The 19,116-nt window shown below is 42.3% G+C and overlaps 1 protein-coding gene across 1 annotated transcript; it reads right to left on the minus strand.

Moving 5' to 3' along the window:
* Positions 1-1,034: 1,034 nt before the first annotated feature.
* Positions 1,035-18,844, minus strand: LOC143610568 (CASP-like protein 5C3). Its single transcript, XM_077085014.1, has 4 exons — positions 18,660-18,844; positions 18,402-18,515; positions 17,746-17,954; positions 1,035-1,345 (listed from the first exon to the last, which is right to left on the minus strand). The coding sequence occupies exons 1-4, from the start codon at positions 18,791-18,793 to the stop codon at positions 1,035-1,037; spliced, it is 768 nt and encodes a 255-aa protein (XP_076941129.1). The 5' UTR covers positions 18,794-18,844.
* Between the last annotated feature and the right edge of the window lie 272 nt (positions 18,845-19,116).

Consider the following 19,116-nt stretch of genomic DNA (forward strand, 5'->3'; position numbering starts at 1 on the left):
TTAAAAGTTAAAACTCATTTCCCTACCTTTTAACATGTTTTTTAGTGCAAATTTGTAATGTTTTGTTACTAATTGTATCGTGAGTAAGTTTACAAGGAACTATATAAATGAAACCGAGGCGAAAAGATCAAGACAGAATGAAGGCAATATGAACCGCATGGACCAGCCTGGTTGACCACACAAGCAAACCAACGATAGGCAAAAAGTCAGTAGCGAATTCACGAAACAAATGTACGGCACCATATGGGCCATGTCTTGATTCTTGAAGCTCTAAAAACTTGATGAGGATGGAAAACTCGAAGGCGTACACTTATCTTTCTGCATTCATCATGAACACGTGTAGTTTTACAGTTAATGTGTTTTCGTTCTCATCAAATGAATCTTGACTGCTAGGTTAGCTACACTTCATTTCAACTTTCAAGTCACACGTTGCTTAATTTGTATGTGTAGCTTAAAGCTTATGAAGACATATAATATATAGATTTGTATATTTACTTAAGTTTTGCTTATCATAGTTTGAGATGAATTATTTAAAGTTATTATACTTATCTTATTGGTTTCTTCATGCTATATATGTTTATATGATTGTAAGTTGTAAGTTGTAACATCTATATATGTTAAAAGTTAAAACAATATCAAGTTAATTAAGTACCAGGCTGTATTCAAGGCATGACAGGTTGTATATGTATGTAGGGGGTATTGGGGTTAGGGGTTTGGTGGGTGTGTGGGGCCGGGTACAGTGGGCCCATCATTTGTATACAATAATAATAGACCCAATTACAAATTTTGTCCTTTAAAAAAAGCCAAATTACGGTTCGTGTCCTTTCCTTGCAGGCGGTGTCCTTTAAACTTTTTTTTTCTACACGTTATGTCCTTTACGCTAACTGGGTTAGAAAAACTCAGTTAAATGCCCTCACGTGAGACGCATGTGAGGGCATTTTTGTCTTTTCACCACCTGCAACTTCTTCCTCTTTCTTCTTCATTTTTCTTCTTTATTATTATTTTTCTTCATTTTTCTTCTTCATTTTTCTTCTTTATTCATCCACTCCCACAATAACCACCACCAAACGCCGATTCACATCTCTTCCGACTCCCACATACTCCCAAACACCAATTCCCACCATGGATTCCGGTCTTCCCGCCGCCGTAGACGCCAGATCCGGCGGTAAAATATCAAAACGGAAACCAATTTCCGCCAGAACCACTCCGTACGACCGACCGGAACCCTCCAATTGGCGTAACGGCCTTCTTTTTCCGGCCAAAATCGTCGCCGGCGGTGCAAGTAAACTTATTTCGTCGATTTGGAGCCCTAAAACTTGGGGCTCAAATGGGTTGTCTTCAGAAACTGATTCCGATTCAGGTTTGTGTTCAAATTTGGGGCATTTTTGTGTTCAAACCCTCCACGTCATCCTTCCCAATAACCCACACCAAACCCTTAATCACCATCCGCCACCCAACCCCTAATTCATGAACGGCTCTGATTCAATACACGCACATCCACCAACGGCTCCATAGATTGATATATAAAAATTAGGGCTTGCAACTACAATGCAGATAATTGAGAATCAATAAGGGATTTGGGTTTGCAAACAGTGAAATGATTTAGGGTTTGGGTTTGGATCTTTAGTGGCCTCCCAAATCTCTATTCAATTTCAACCTTCTGCTGCCGGTGGAAATTAGTGGTCGCAACAGCAGGTGATGGGTGGTGATGGCGGTGGTGGCATGTGGTGGCTGGTTGGTGATGGTGGTAGTTCTGAATCTTATGAATGTTATAGAGAGAGAGAGAGAGTGAGTGAAGAAGATGAATGTTATAAGAGTGTGTTGGTAGGATGAAAGAAGAAAAATGAAGAAGAAAGAGGAAGAAGTTGCAGGTGGTGAAAAGACAAAAATGCCCTCACATGCGTCTCACGTGAGGGCATTTAACTGAGTTTTTCTAACCCAGTTAGCGTAAAGGACATAACGTGTAGAAAAAAAAAGTTTAAAGGACACCGCCTGCAAGGAAACTTAGAAAAGGACACGAACCGGTTTTTGGCTTTTTTTAAAAGACAAAATTTGTAATTCTGTCATAATAATAATAATATCACTATCTTAAGAAGGTTTCCGTCGTGTTGCTGGTTTTGGGGTGCAACATTTAACTCCTTCCAAACACGTTTTCAAACCATCATTTATATGTATATGATTAGGGTGGTGATTAACTGATTATGGATGTAATTTATTCATAATTAATTGTATACTTTTTAATAAGATTAAATTGCACGTGTCGTTTTTATGCTATGTCATAATTTCACATTTCTCTTTAATTATTGGAAATTAAAGATATAGTTTTTAGGGCTTCTGATCAGACTGTTTTGTTTTCATGCGGTGATAGATGTACGTTAAATATAAAGTATATTGGTTTATTAATCCTAACTATCGTATTTGGTCGCTGCCGGTCTCAATTAACGAATTGACTCATGATAGTCTCAACTTTTAACGTATTTATTCCCAACGGTCTGCGACTGACAAAATCCTAACGTCGTGCCGGAAAAATGTTTTTGGCCAAAAAACTCACATTTATTCCTGGAGAACACCACCTGACACCGCCACCGCCACCAATTGACCACCACCAACCAACCAACACCACTTGAGCACCGCCAACCGATTCCGACGATGGTTCTAGGATTCCGGCAACCTCAATAATAAAGGTTCTTAAAGGCTCGATACAAAGTTACAATGATGTTTGGGATGAAAATGTTGAGTTTTCCAGCCAAAAACATTTTTCCGGCGACATGTAACTAACGACGTTAGGATTCTGTTAGTCGCGGACTATTGGAAACAAAGCATTATAAGTTTGGATCGTCAGGAGCCAATTCGTTAGTTGAGACCGACAGTGTTCAAAATGTAATAGTTGAGATTAATAAAAACCAATATACCTAAATATAATATAGTTAAGTTTGAATAATTAAGCCATTGCGGGACTAGCCTATATAGTAAAGGTGCAAGCCTGTTAGATAAGAGGCCATGGGTTCAATCCTAGACAAGGAGTAATTATTGTGTAAGTTGCTAAATAAGGGTATGATAATATTCGTAGTTTAAAAAAATTATCAATTAACTAGTGCATTCCATTGTTAAAAAGAAACATATACTGAAGAGGTAGGTCCCAGCAGAGCCCAGTTGGACCCGCAAGACTCACCCTAAACAGGGAAGTCTGCGCAGAGACCAACTGGATCCGCAGAACCAACCATGCTCAGAGACGTGACGTCCTTACGCGCAGTACGCAAGCTGGTCCCGCAGGAAATGCCTCCCAATGGTGAAGGACTCCGCCTGTCCCCGCAGCCTCGGATACAAGCCATTAGGGAAGGCCACCCGTGCAGCATGGCTACACGCACAAGGCACTTAGCTCTCGATCATTCAGTGTCACCTGAAGGAAAGAGCCAAGCCGGGAGCAATCCCGCACAGAGGCGGGAGGGGGAATACTCCCGCCCAAATAAGCCAGTCCGTATACTGAAGGATCTTTTACTGTACCTGACGAGGTATGGGCGAAAGATCTGATCAGAGATACGACAGCTCACTGATACAGTATGGCGAGCAGCATGCTCCTGTACTGTATCACTATTAGCCGCTGCCTACTCACCAACTACTGTCATACCACGTGCGTAACCGGCAGTTGGTGGAAAGGGAATAGTACACAGCAGGCCTGGTCACTATCAGCCGCTGCCTACCCACCAACTACCAGCAGGGCACGTGCGTAGGCTACTGTTGATAAACAGGAACACTGTAGCAGCCGGCCATACCTCCTTGGAAACCTACCTTCGGCTATAAATACCCCAAATGGTATGATCATCTCAACACATTATTACATTATCTCTTATCATCATATATATACCTGATATCTGCTCTAGCAATCTCTTAATATACTTTTATATTTAAAGAGCAATCTAGTCTGATTCTCACGCCGGAGGGTGGTCACAAGGAGGAACCCCCCCCCCCTTCTCAGTGACGAGCTCACGGTGTCTGTTTTGCAGGTTATCAGAAGAACCATCTTCCAAGGGTCTAACCCCTCGTGGGAAACAGCTATCCAACCCCCAGGTTACCAGTAATCTGTCCGGGGTCCGGTTAGTGTTTCTTCATTGGCGCCATCCGTGCATAAAGCTAGAACTACAATTTTCTCCAGTTTTTTCAAACTTTTACAAAGATGGTTAGAGAAATTCCGGTAACCACAACCCCAGCTACTGGGAGGAATACCGGCAACACAGTTTTTACGAACACTACCTCGGCTACCGAAGCCGGAGCAAGTGAAGTAAATTTTACGAACACTACCCCACTTACCAAAGCTGGGGCAAGTGCAGTAAATGATCGCCTACTGGGATCCACCGATACCCAGTTTGAGAAACGAAGACTCCCCCGCCAGACTCTCGATGAAGTTAAGGCATGGGCGGAGGCACGACAAAAGGAATTCCAGGCTGAGTTGGACGAACGCTTGCGTTCCGTGCAACAGGCCGACGAATTCGAATACTGGGAGGATGACTCGGAGGAATCTGACTCCGACGCGAACCCTCGCCATAGGGCAAAAGGGAAGCGTAAGGAAACGGAATCCCAACCGAAAAGGCATTTTGGACAAGCCTTCAAACCAAAAAGCACAAGTGGAAGTCCACGAGACTTCTCCAAAACGTTCAGACCAAACGTTGCGAATGCAGGAACGTCCAAGTTTGCAAGGGACATTGCGGAAGCAATCGCCCCAAAGAGTGCCAAACAAATGCCTAACATAGGCACATATGACGGTTTATCTGATCCAGACGATCATTTGAACAGGTTCATAGCGGGGGCAACCGTCAGCAATTGGACGGAACCCACGTGGTGCTACATGTTCCAAATGACGCTTGTTGGGGCTGCTAGAGCTTGGTTTGATCGTCTACCGGTCAACCACATCTACGACTGGGCAGACTTCCAACAGAAGTTTAGCCAACACTTCAGCCAGCAACGGAAGTATACCGAGGAGCAATGGACAATCCTCAAATGCATACGAGAGGAAGATGAATCTCTGCCAAACTTCATCACTCGCTTCAACTCAAAGAAGCTAAGTTTGGGCAATATCAGCGAAGATCTTGTTCGCGCTGCCTTCATCCAGGGCGCACATGACCCAGAGCTCATCCGCACCCTAACGGGTAAAGATGGCATGCCATCCACATGGGATGGCATCATGACAGCAGCAAAACGCTATGCGGAAACAGAGAAGCAACTGGGTAGAGATCTCCCACAGAGCACAAACCTCTACACTCAGAAGACGAGAGAAGACAACGTCCTCACCGCCAGACTAAATAAAAAACGGAAGCTAGGCATTTGGCAGTCAAGGGTAAACTTTGACACCTCATCCGGCTTGCAACATCGAGTAGGCGGAAGGGATAATGTACAGTCGCACCGGAACTCCAGATGGACGCCACTCACCAAAAGCGTCACTGAGATATTCGCCACTGAAGAGCTCCCATGGCCAAAGCCTCCAATAATCCGACATCGTCACGATGCTGATCGGAGCAAATACTGTGACTTCCACAAGACAAAAGGCCACAACACTGAAGAATGCATAGACGTAAAGGACATGGTCGAAGCATTTGTCAGAGATGGGACGCTCGCGCACCTCGTGGCACAATAAAGGCTGAGCAGGCGGGTGCGTATAGAACCTCAGCTGGGGAAAACACGAATCAATTCCAGCTTCAAAATCGAGACTACATGCTGCGTAAAGAACGAGATCCCGAACCAGGTGCGTATCGGCTCGATGGCACTCCCATCCCAACATGGAAGGGAGCTCATTTACACAGTCTGCATGTAAATCAATTCCAATTTGTAAAGAAAAGGCCAAGAGCCACTTCTAATGGAAATGATTCTCTTTAAGAACATCGAAGCTGATGATTTTACATTTATACTTTTCTGAACACTAATATGCCGGTTTTCACCGCATAATTACGTGAAGTCATTGCATGGGAAGGCGGTCCTACCCGCACGAACCCAATAACGTGACAAACCTTCACGCATGTCAGTTTGGGAAAAAGTTCAGCACCCAAAAATGAAAGTGCCGATCTATCCGCATGAATCATTAAAGGAAACTGAATAATAACCTATCAACAACCGCGCGTCGAACGGTTAAACTATGCAACACTGGTGACGGCGTTCACATTACGTGAAGTCGTTGCGTGGGAAGGCGGTCCTACCCGCACGAACCCAATAACTTGACAAACCTTCACGCAGGTCAGTTGAAGGGGAAGAGTTCAATTATCCCATTAAATGAAAGTGCCGGTCTATCCGCATGAATCATGAAAGGAAACCGAACACTAACCTATCGACAACCGCGCATCGAACGGTTCAAAACAAAATTCTTAAAAAGGATAAGGGTAAAGTTTTGCCATCCTACTAAGTGCAAGTGACGGTTCTACCCGCACAATCACGAAAGAGGAAGCAAGACTTCCTGTTATCAACCACGTTCAAAGGTTAACTTATCCTCAAAAGGTGAGGAAAACCTACACGCAGGTCAGATAAGGGTAAAGTTTTGCCATCCTACTAAGTGCAAGTGACGGTTCTACCCGCACAATCACGAAAGAGGAAGCAAGACTTCCTGTTATCAACCACGTTCAAAGGTTAACTTATCCTCAAAAGGTGAGGAAAACCTACACGCAGGTCAGATAAGGGTAAACTTTTGCCATCCTACTAAGTGCAAGTGACGGTTTTACCCGCACAATCACGAAAGAGGAAGCGGAAACTTTAATCCATTATCAACCACGTTCAAAGGTTAACTTATCTTAATGCCTTAGAAATTTCGAAAAGGAAAACCTACACGCAGGTCAGATGAAGGTTAAAGTTTAGCCATCCTACCAAGTGCAAGTGACGGTTCTACCCGCACAATCACGAAGGAGGAAGCGAAACTTTAACCCATTATTAACCACGTTCAAAGGTTCTTATTCTAAACACTTGGAAAATTGCTAATTTAAACTAAGTATGCAAGTCATAAGTTTATAAAGCAAGGAACCCAAAGAAGGAAATAACAATCTTATACGCAAAAAGATTAATATTTCAAGAATATATTACAAGAATGGCCGGGTAACTACCCGCCTAAAAGAATAAAACTATACAAGTCTATCTTAGCAATGGGAAGGGATCTTCAGGATCAAGCTTCAGGGCCGCTTCCACTTGGACCCGCTCCGTCAGAAGAACGGGGTGGTTCGAGGAACGCTTTGAGGACAGCTAACCCATCATCAGCAGCAGCTACTTCGTCCACCTTTTCCACCACTGGATGCGGGAAGGCGGTGTATTGGTTCAATGCTTGGTCATAAATGGCTTCGGTATCCACATCGAACAAAGGGAAGTTGGAAGGCGGGACGCCTTTCTCAACAAACCCTAGACCAAGCAAGAAGCCGGCCTTTTCCCCATCCTCATGAGAAGCGTTGAGGGCTGCGGTCATAGCATCATCGTAAGAGGTCTCTGAAAAGACCCGACGCACAACCTACAAAGAAAACACAAGTATTAGAACCTTTTCTTACAAAAGAAAAGCATGAAGATAAAACTAAACATACCTGAGGCAACGCTTCTCGAAGAAGCCATTGGAGGGCAGCTTGAGCTTCGTTATGGGCGCGTTCGGCTTCGCTCTTGTTAAGGTTGGCAAGTAAAACTTCCTTTGCGGCAGCCTCTTCGACGCCCTTAAGTTTCCGCTCGGTGTGGTCAAGCACCCCCCTCTGGTCCAGGATTTCCTGGAGTTTCTTGGCATCTTCCATTGCCAAGGCATCATGAGCGCGTTGGAGAGCCTCTAATTTGGCCTTGAGCTCCTCATTCTCCACACGCAAAGGCTCAGCAATGGCTTCAGCCTTGGCAGCCCTCTCGGTTGCGTTTCGCGCAGTCTCCCTGGCCAGCCGAAGCTGTTCATTCACAGCTTGGGCAGCCTTGGAGCGGGCCTCGAGTCGCGCCTGAACTTCAACCTCGAGGGCCTTGAAGGCCTTCTCCTTGTCGGCGGCAGCAGCCGCCAGCTGTTGGTTCTCCTCCCGAAGAGCACGCGCCTCAGATACGTCCTTGGCGCGAGCTGCTTTCAACTTGTCGTTTTCACGACAAAGCAGCTCGACGCGCGGCTGCATCCGGGCTTGGAGAACCCGAAGCTCATTGGTTAGACTACCCTCCTGGTAGCTAGCCATGGCTTCCCCCAACGCACCATGAGGAGCAGCGTGGCGAGCCCAGTCCACGCACTCCACAGGGGTACGAAGGGTTGTTCCTCGGCGTATGTTCCATCGCGGAACATACACTTCATTGGAATCCGACACTGCAAAAGAAACAAAGGCAGTAAGGAAAAGATGATAAAAAACAAGGGAAAAAGAAAGGAACCCCACGCACCTGTAGGGTCAATGACAGGCCGATAGCCGCCAAACCCATCACCTGAACCTAAAGGAAATCCATCCAACAGGTCAGGCAGACGGGAAGGTGGCAAAGATCGGCGGGAAGCCCTGCGCGTACCTGATGATCCGGCCATCGGTGCCGGTGGCGCGGGCATGGTGGCAGCCGCCGTGGTCGCCGTTGTGGTCACCGCCGTGGTCGCCGCCTCGTAGTCAGCAGCAGCAGTAACCGCCGGCTCTGTGAAGGATGCTGTAAAAATCGCACTCACGGCCGGCGGGGACGTCATCTCAGCTGGAACAGTCTGCTCAGGAGCAACTGAACCAGCGGAAGCAGGCGCGGTCACCTGGGTCGACGCCTCAGGTAGGCTGACCAAGCCTACCGTCATTGGCGGAAGGGTACTCCTCTGCGCTTCACCCCGGAATGCGTCAACATCCACGCCTGCACAAAGAGGAGAGTGTTGGATAAATTTATGAAGTGATAAATCTACAGACATTATGATTGTACTTACGGGTTTTCTTGACCCTGAACGTACGGACGGGCGGGGAGGAACCCGATGGAGCCGGCCTCTTGGTACCGGTCACCGTCGTCTTCGTTGGTTCTCCGGAGGTAACGGTCGTAGCCTCCGGAGCAGTGGTCTTCTCACCACCAGGCTTCCCCGCCACTTCTTCACTATCTGACTCCGAGTCAGATAGAACCACTGGATAAGCTGTGGAGGCCTTCTCCTTCCCCTTCACGCCGGCAGCAGCCTTCTTCTTCCGCACCAACGGAGGAGCATCTGAGGATTCCTCAGAAGAAGACGGGTCAGGAATTCCAGCAGCGGGTACAGCATTGAGGGATTGAGGAAAGAATATCGCCTTACCTGGCCGCCGGTGGCTCAGGATCTCGTGGCCCAGCGGATAGACCTCCACAAACCGATCCGCCGTTTGCTCCAGGATGGGCAACTCGCCCTCGTCCAGAGCACGAGTACCCATCCGCGCAGGACCGTCGGTTTCCCGCGGGTACAGAAGCGACTCCAAATCATTTCCCTCTGAAAGAATAAACAGTTAGAAGACAAACGCGTATCAAAAAGAAAGACAAGACATACCATAGGGAATAGAGTTCAAACCGTATTCGAGAAGGATGGGAACCTGAGACGCATCCTTCCACACCCGGCTCATCCCTAACATGACCATCCCGGACTCCGCAAACCGGTAAACCGGAGATTGGATCCGGGATATCTTCGAAAACCATTCCGCCTCCTGGTAGTTGGGGGCGTGAAGGCTCGGTATCGCTTGGCCATTTTTAAACTTCATGGCAAGGGGGATGGCGCGGGCAGAAATGTAGAAGAATTCCTGCTTCCACGCGCGAAGACTGCGCTCGGTGTCGCAAATCTTCAGACCCTTAATACGGGTCGTCAAGGTGTACCACCCCTGGATGCACCTCCAGGTATAGAAGGTCATCAGGCGGTCCACATGGGGCTCGATGCCCAAAATCCGGCACACCCACTCAAAATGGCGAATCTTGGCGATCGCCATGGGGTGCAGCTCGGTCAAATGAACACCGTGCCTCTCAAGGACACGGTAAACAAATTTTGTCAATGGGAATCTAAGATTCCCATAGACAAAAAATGCAGCATAAACCCCGATCTTGCCTCTGGGGGCATCGTACACGGTCTGGTGGGATTCAGGAAACTCAGGCTCGAGATGATCGAGCATGAACTTCCTGACAACATACCGGTACTGATCGCCGGGCAGAGCACACTGGCACTCGCCAGCAGTACCCCTGTCGTCAGCTATAGCTTCAGCATCACGAGAAGACATCTTGCAGAGAAAGAAGAGAACGATTTCGAGAGAATGCTCGATTGAATAAAGGAGTATTCGCCGGAAATCGCCTTAAAGATGAAGAGAAGAGTGAAAAGTGTGAATTGCAAAATAACCCTCTCCCCCTTTATATAGTAATCGCAATTAATGCGGTGAATTTAATGCGGGGGAGAGAGAAATCGAATGTGCAATGAAACTATGACACGTGGCAAAAAGCAAGCTGGCAACAGCTGTTGAAAGGACGTATGCCAGTAATTTCGCGGCCACGCGCCCGAAAAATCGCGCCCACGCGCCTGAAAAAGCGACTGGAATGACCATGTTCTGTCACGTCACCATAACTTCCTGCACGTCCTGACAAAGTCAGAAGAAACCGTCGCACGACGTATCAAAGGTTTGGACTGTTCTGATCTTTTCACCAACTCTTCGAATTTCAAAATTCAAAATTCGAAAATATTAAAAAGTAAGCGGGAAAATACCCCTTTACCCCTTGGCAAACAAGTAACCGTAAGACGGCTGCGGGTACAGTGTAAAGGCAAAACCCTTCACATACCTAGCACCCGCAGGGAATTGAAACCAAATAAACCTTGGCAAACAAGTAACCGTAAGACGGATGCGGGTACAGTGTAAAGGCAAAACCCTTCACATACCGAGCACCCGCAGAGAATTGAAGCCAAGTACCTCGGCAACCAAGTAACTATAAGACGGCTGCGGGTACAGTGTTCAGGCAAAACCCTTCACATACCTAGCACCCGCAGGGAATTGACGCCAGGAATACCTTGGAAGTAAAGTAACCGTAAGACGAGCGCAGGTACAGTGTTAAGGCAAAACCCTTCACATACCTAGCGCTCCGCTGGGAATTGAAACCAAGAAGGATCTTCTGGGCAATGCTTGCGGAAACGGAAATAACATCCCCGCATAGCGGGAACGTCGAGAACTACGTTGTTTGAAGCTCCAGGAGGGAATTGGTGGTCTTAACATAATTGATCACTATGTTCAAAACTACCAAAACCTCATGGAAAATCCATACAACTGGAACTCAATGCTCCTGACTTGCGAGGAGGTTACAGACCTACCCGCATCATACCCAAAGACCAAGCAGGAAACTCGGGCATTTCTGCAAGTGACAAGGACTTCCGCGGAAAGAATCCCCATGGAAAACCTTACAAAACCCTTTTCAAAACCCTTTGCTCAAGTCCAAAAGTTCACCTCACTTTATTAAACACTCATGAGAAGAACATTGGACTGGGGGGACTTGAAGAGGTAGGTCCCAGCAGAGCCCAGTTGGACCCGCAAGACTCACCCTAAACAGGGAAGTCTGCGCAGAGACCAACTGGATCCGCAGAACCAACCATGCTCAGAGACGTGACGTCCTTACGCGCAGTACGCAAGCTGGTCCCGCAGGAAATGCCTCCCAATGGTGAAGGACTCCGCCTGTCCCCGCAGCCTCGGATACAAGCCATTAGGGAAGGCCACCCGTGCAGCATGGCTACACGCACAAGGCACTTAGCTCTCGATCATTCAGTGTCACCTGAAGGAATGAGCCAAGCCGGGAGCAATCCCGCACAGAGGCGGGAGGGGGAATACTCCCGCCCAAATAAGCCAGTCCGTATACTGAAGGATCTTTTACTGTACCTGACGAGGTATGGGCGAAAGATCTGATCAGAGATACGACAGCTCACTGATACAGTATGGCGAGCAGCATGCTCCTGTACTGTATCACTATTAGCCGCTGCCTACTCACCAACTACTGTCATACCACGTGCGTAGCCGGCAGTTGGTGGAAAGGGAATAGTACACAGCAGGCCTGGTCACTATCAGCCGCTGCCTACCCACCAACTACCAGCAGGGCACGTGCGTAGGCTACTGTTGATAAACAGGAACACTGTAGCAGCCGGCCATACCTCCTTGGAAACCTACCTTCGGCTATAAATACCCCAAATGGTATGATCATCTCAACACATTATTACATTATCTCTTATCATCATATATATACCTGATATCTGCTCTAGCAATCTCTTAATATACTTTTATATTTAAAGAGCAATCTAGTCTGATTCTCACGCCGGAGGGTGGTCACAAGGAGGAACCCCCCCCCTTCTCAGTGACGAGCTCACGGTGTCTGTTTTGCAGGTTATCAGAAGAACCATCTTCCAAGGGTCTAACCCCTCGTGGGAAACAGCTATCCAACCCCCAGGTTACCAGTAATCTGTCCGGGGTCCGGTTAGTGTTTCTTCATATACATATACATATAAACAGGGCCGGCCCGGAGGGCTGGCGAGCCGCACCTTCGGCCGGGCACGCAATTTTAGGGGGCCAAATTTTTTTATGTATATATATATATATATTTATCGGTAAATGATCCTAAATCAAACGACGCTATCAATTGGTCGATTGGTCGTTAATTATGGTGTCTAGAACTCGCCGGAAAACTTCATGTGCGCCGGAATATAAAGGCACATGTGAAAGATGCAATTTGTTTCAAATGAAGTTAAGGGATATGACATAACTGGTCCCTGATCTATTTTAAATTTTTAATATTAAAATATATTGTCATCTACTCATCAATCTCGACATATAGTGTTTTCACCTTTTTTTTACATAAAGTAAATACTAATCTCTAATCTTGGCATACAGTAAATATTAATTAAACAAAAAAAGTGTTAACCTTCAAGTTTTACAATATAGTTAACTAACCCTTGTACTTGATTTATAAAAAAAATAATAAAATAGATTTGTAACTAATATTTACTTATAAATCCATACTAAAATGGATGACATTTGAAACCGATTGACGTGCAATTATCGTGTCTTTATAAATTAAAAGATAATGTTGCTTCATGTATAGTTTTTTTTATACTAACATTACTAGTTTGAAGATATTAAAACATGATTATAAAGTATCTTATTCCACCACTTAAGATGACGAAATACTTAATCTTCATCATTAACGCATCCGTACACCAAGTATTCATAACCTTTTTCTAAACCTACTAATCCAAAAAAGAAATCGATTAGAGATCGAGGACTTCAAAATCAAGTTTTAAGGAACGACAAAAAATAGCCTATGCTCTTTATTTCATTATTAAATTTATTATTTACATACTCACCACCTTTTATTTTGTTTTTGTTATACACACCCTTAATTTAATTACTTTTATGTCAACAACATACATTTATGTAATCCATTAAATAATTTAAAAAACTTAAGTTTTTATTAAAATAACTATACTAATTCTCATAATTTATGTATTAATAATTTGTATAAACATTTTATTTTAGGGTTTCGAAAATTGGGGCATTATATTACTACTATATTTTTACTATGTTTATTGTTATAACATTAACCGTCCGTTATAAAAAAATTAGTTTACATATTCGTTATTCGTTGAGGCCTATGGGCCTTTTTATTTTGGCTCGACCGAGGTATATAAATTCTCGGAGACGCCCCTGTATATAAACCTCCATGAGCACGCCTATTTTATAAACCTTGTTGATCTTCTCCTGATTTCGTGTCTGATTTAAAAAATTATAATATATCTAGTGGTTATATATTTTAAAGTGGATATATATATTTTAATTATTGGGAACTCCTTTTGTCTATTTTTAACTTTGTAATCTTATTGTATTTGTCGTTTAATAATCATTTACCTTTAAAATGATCAATGAATCTTAAAATCTTTTGCACATAAATAGTTTTGTTTGTTAATATAGAAAGAATCCAAAACACAATAAGGCATATCAGGTTATGGTGAAAGATTAACAACTCATTTAAAATAAGTGTTGTTAGGTGACATTATTCAATTTCCTCATGACTTCTTTACTCGAATATGACATGTTGTATATGCTTAAAAATTTGATCAAACATTGGTTATCGATCAATGAATGAATGAAGCATGGGATACAAAAATAAAATTTTATTTGGTAATATCCCTATCAGTTTTCATCGTTATTCCGTCATGCATGCGTTATCGGTGATATTATCATGGTCCCCACTATAAACGGAGGTTAAAATGAATGAATAAAGCCAAACAAATAAATGGAAGCCAAAATGCATAAACGGATGTCAAAATGAATAAATGAAGGCCAGGTGCAGAAATGGAAGCCAAAATGCACCAATGAAATCCAAAATACACAAATGGTAGCGAAAATGCACAAATGGATGTCAAAATGAAGAAATGTAAGCAAAAACTGAAGAAATGGAAACCAAACAAAGAAAGAGAAGCCTACATAAAGAAATGGAAATGGAAATGAAACTAATAAACGGATTCCCAATCGAAGAAATAAAGGCCCAAACGAACAAATGGAAGCCAATTGAAGAAATGAAGGCCCCAAACAGAGAAATGGAAGTCCAAACGAAGCAATGGAGGCATAATAAAGAAATAAACTTCCAAACAAAGAAAGAGAGGCCCAAACGTACAAATGGATGCCTAAATGAAAAAATGAAGGCCTAAACGAATAAATAAATTCCCAATTACCAAATACGCCCATTTTTTTACTCAGACTTAAATTTTTATCCGCTCAATTCATAACCCAATTATAGAGTTTTTATTTTACCTAAGGCCTAAACTTTACTCGCCCTAGGGCGTAAATTTTAACAATTCTAAGAGATTTCCCTTATTATCACTAACTCACCAATCATAAGGTTAGTGAAGTCCTTACCAAGCAATAAAAGTTCTTTTATTTAAAAAAGTGAAGCAACTTGATTACACTAAAATACTTACAACCTATATTATATGCTTTTAGAATGCTTTCAATTTTTTTTTCATGATAAGGTTTCTTAAGAATTGGTAGGTCCAACTTTTTGTGTAGTTTTAACTTTTAATACTAGTGTATTCCCTTTATATTGTATCCCAATGATTTTTAATTGCATGTTAGATGTTACACTTTTTAAACATTTTATTATGTCAACTTGGATGTCAAGTCGATATGACATATTAATTATAATGTATCAACAATCATTGTAATGTTTAAATAATATTATTCATTATACAACATATATATACAAATCAATATATAGTGGTTTTGTGTAGCAGATTTTTGTATACGTGGCTAACTTAAGGAGAACAATATGCCACGAAGCTCGTGTGGAAGGTGACCACGATGCATATATTGACAGACCCAAAACAAGTGACCCGCACACTGAAAGCACCCGGTTATTCCGGTTAATTATTTGTGTCAGACCAATGGGCCTGTCTTAATGCTAGTTGATCACAATGACCCAATAACCTTTACGAACCGGGCCCACTTTGGCGGATGTGTAGAATTATATATATTGTAAATTTAGTAACGGATATAGAAGAAGAGTTGGACAGTGGAGGCTAAAAGATATTCGGTTAAGGGGTAGTTAATATATAAAACTAGGGGAAAAAAGAATCTGCACTAAAACCCCTCAACGTATGCTAGATCCACGCCTGATTGTAATACGAGTTAGCTATAAGATGGCTGTTAATACCATGGCGAGAAAAAAGTTGGGCTTAAACAACTATATGTTTAGATGGGCTTTTTTGTTATGGTTTGGGTTGTGTAAACAATTTTTATTTATTGAAATGGGTTTAAATAAGTTGAGATATTGAGTTTAAACATTAAGAATGCACATTTAAAAATATTTATATATAAACATTTTTTACAATTCGGGCCTACTAGGGTGATCGAGCCAGAGGCCGTCGACCACCCAGCCCTCCTTCAAAATCGGCCTTGGTTAATATGATGATTGTTTAGAGTATCCGTGGTGATTTCACAATAAAATAATAAAATAAAAGACATTAAATCGCATCACTGCATGCGTAATGGTTTCACCTATCATACATAAATAAAATAGTAATTAAATCATATTAAAATAAAAATAAAATGATTAATAGTGATTGCTTATAAAAGAGTGGGGTCCACCCACTTCCATGAAACCGTTGTCACCCCAAAGTTCTAAGAATGAGTGTAGTAATGTCGAGGTTGTTTCAAGCTTAGGTGTCAATGGGGCATTACCCCATTACTTACGTTCTAAACAATTATCGTATAATTGTTAGTTCGATAAAATTACGTAATTTGGTGTCTGATTTTCAATTTTGAAAAAAGATTTAGTTTCGACATAACACATTCCATTAGTTTTTAAATCACCCTTAACACCTTCAAACATTCACCAAACACATGTACAAAAGAGGTTATTATTACTTGGCCTGGTTTTTAGTTTTTATTTTATATCTTTGTAAAACAACAAAAGGAAGATCAAAGAAGAACATGGGGTGTGTAGGTCTAGTGGATTCAAACTGGGCCTAAAATTTAACCCATTAATGTTACAAATGGATCCTGTGTGTTAAAACTTTATATCTTTGGGTTGATTTGTTTACTCATATAAACAAAAATGGAAGCATAAAGCCCAAAACCATGTCTTTACCAAACACCAAAACGAGCTTGTGAAAGCCGAGCGTTAAGCCCCCATGTCTTTACCAAACACCAAAACGAGCTTGTGAAAGCCGAGCATTAAGCCCACCGGTGCCAACCCATTAACGCCCAAATTGATAAGTAAGATGTGGTCCGCCTCAAACCAACCTGTTATTCTTTTTTAGTTAATTTACTTATTTAGTTAAACCACAACACATAATCATAAGCGCTCAAAGTTTGGCGTCTTTAAAAGCCATTGACGTCATATTATCACTTGATGGATGAACTGGTCACGCACGCTGCATCCTCTTTTTGTTGAGAAACCGTTCGTGGGGGGGCTAACGGGAAGGCGTAGGCCCCCTTTTATGTATTTTATATTTTTTTTAAATAAAGTTTACGTTATGATTGTAAAATTTGTATCTATAAATTGTCTTTAGAAATTGTTAGTTAATAAAATTTTGTTTACGAAATTTACACTAAGAGGAATGCTCTAAGTTATATTGTTAAAAAAGTATACTTAAAAAGTCATATTCAAGTTGTAAAGACATATACAGCTTACAGAAACTTATTAGTTTATTATAATAACTAATTGAGTTATAAAAAGTAAATATAAAGTTAAATTATTCATAAAAATCTTTAGAGCATAAGCAACACAATGCCTTCACACCCGAGGCCTTAATATGGGTAGATTCATAAAAATCTTTAGAGCATCAGCAACACAATGCCTTCACACCCGAGGCCTCAATAGGCCTACCCATAGCCTGGCCTATGGACCGCATTTTTTGTCCACCAACGACTTTACCTTTTCTTTTAATCTCTCTCAAGACCAACATTCTCGGTTCACAGACAATCCATGACCATAAATAACGGACCTCTCTATCCTCTCACCATGTCTCATCTCTCGTCCACTAATAGTGTCGAAAAACCTCGTTGCCCGATACCAATGTGAGTTGGGTGAATAATGAGGTATGCCTTCCCTAAAGAGAATAAAGAAAATCCCCAATGGCCGTCCAAAGTTTATCAAAGAATGGGAGGTCTAGCTTTAAAGCTAGTAAAAGTCTACCTTTGAATCTTATGGTGAACACATGTTTTTTTCTAGAATATTATTCTCTCTTACTGTAAAATTTAAGGTCCTCTAAAGAAAAAAAAGTACTTGACCTTTAAAGAAAAAAAGTACATGCCATTGAGCATATCAAAAAAGTTATCTAATAATTAGAATACAAACAAGGCAGAAGCCAAAGATTTAAGAGAGCCGAAGTGAGTGACAATGACCAAGACAAACACGCCATGGCCGCAGATAATCGATACCTATTGCACATTTGTCCACCACAAAACGCGGCACCAGCTTCCGTAACCATGAAATCCGATACACTCGCGGTTGAACACGCAGCAGCTAGCAACAGAAACGCAAGAATCTGCCAAAAAAAATATATTAGTTAATATCCAAAAAGTATGCAGAATGGACGTGACCGGCATTAAACACATGTAACCGACATTAAACACGTGTAACTAATGTTGTACATAACCGGTGCTGGTTACTCGTGCAAGGCCAGTTACACACCACGAGCTGAGATTAGCATGCGCCGAGGCCTTGCAAGCGTAACCGGCACCAGGATGATAACCAACATTAAACACGTGTAACCGGCACCAATTACTTGTGGGGCGTGCCGTGTTAAACGCATATCAGAGCCAGGTTACGCGTTTACCAACCCCGGTACACACACGTAACCGGCATTTAAACACGTGTATAAAATATGTGGACTGATTAAAAAAATCATTTTTTAAACCAAACCCACATCTTAAACCAAAACCCGTTATAACCCGACACCTTTTAGCCCGACCCGTTTGCCACTCCTAATCCAAATCAATCAAACAACGTACCCAATCACCAACAACGACAACCGAGACGGACGTTTAACAAACACGGAGAACGCATCCACCATCGCTAGTGTCAAACTCCACGGAATTGTTAACCCTTTAATCGTCACCAAGAAACTAAATAACCAACCAAACAAACAAAAAAACAAATACCCATTTCAATTAATAATAAAACAAACCAATATGATATTTTAAACTAAAAAGTAATGATTACATCGAAACAAAAGTCAAGCAGACAATTACGCGAATGATAATAATTACCAGAAAGAAGTATATGCATAGAATTGAACACCAACACACATGAACAGCAAAGATGCAACAGAAAACAAAGCTTGGCCTAGTCTTAGGACTAGACTTGAACTTGTACCAATTGAACCTGGAAATTGTGGTTCCATTGATCAATCAATATATAATATTATACATTATATATCAACAATGTAACGTTTTATTTTGTGCCATTAATGTAGTTTGAAATTGGTTTTTGTAAATTGTATGTGTGTGTGCATATATATAAGTGACATGACATCTAGTAGTTGTAAGTGGTATGATATTCGAATATGAGTATATATCTATATGACAATATGTGAGCTTTTTGGTTATTTCATAAAGTTATTTATTGGATTTATAAATGCAAAATAAAACGTTACAAGAACATCTAAGTTAATAAAACTTACAAGAACATCTAAGCCAATATAAGTGTATGTTATTAAAAGGAAGA

This window comes from Bidens hawaiensis, unplaced genomic scaffold, assembly GCF_021521415.1.
Source record: "Bidens hawaiensis isolate Kalapana, Puna unplaced genomic scaffold, B.hawaiensis_p1.1 tig00002212_1, whole genome shotgun sequence".
Taxonomy (NCBI): Eukaryota; Viridiplantae; Streptophyta; class Magnoliopsida; order Asterales; family Asteraceae; genus Bidens; species Bidens hawaiensis.

What these genes read in the sequence shown, in the direction of transcription:
- LOC143610568 (XM_077085014.1), bottom strand. Translation starts at nt 18,793, where the DNA reads ATGGAACCACAATTTCCAGGTTCAATTGGTACAAGTTCAAGTCTAGTC. An exon ending in TTGTCGTTGTTGGTGATTGG is followed by an intron (nt 17,955 to 18,401) that starts GTACGTTGTTTG and finishes TGGATATTAACT; the next exon opens with AATATATTTTTTTTGGCAGA. An exon ending in AAATCTTTGGCTTCTGCCTT is followed by an intron (nt 1,346 to 17,745) that starts GTTTGTATTCTA and finishes AATCGGAATCAG; the next exon opens with TTTCTGAAGACAACCCATTT.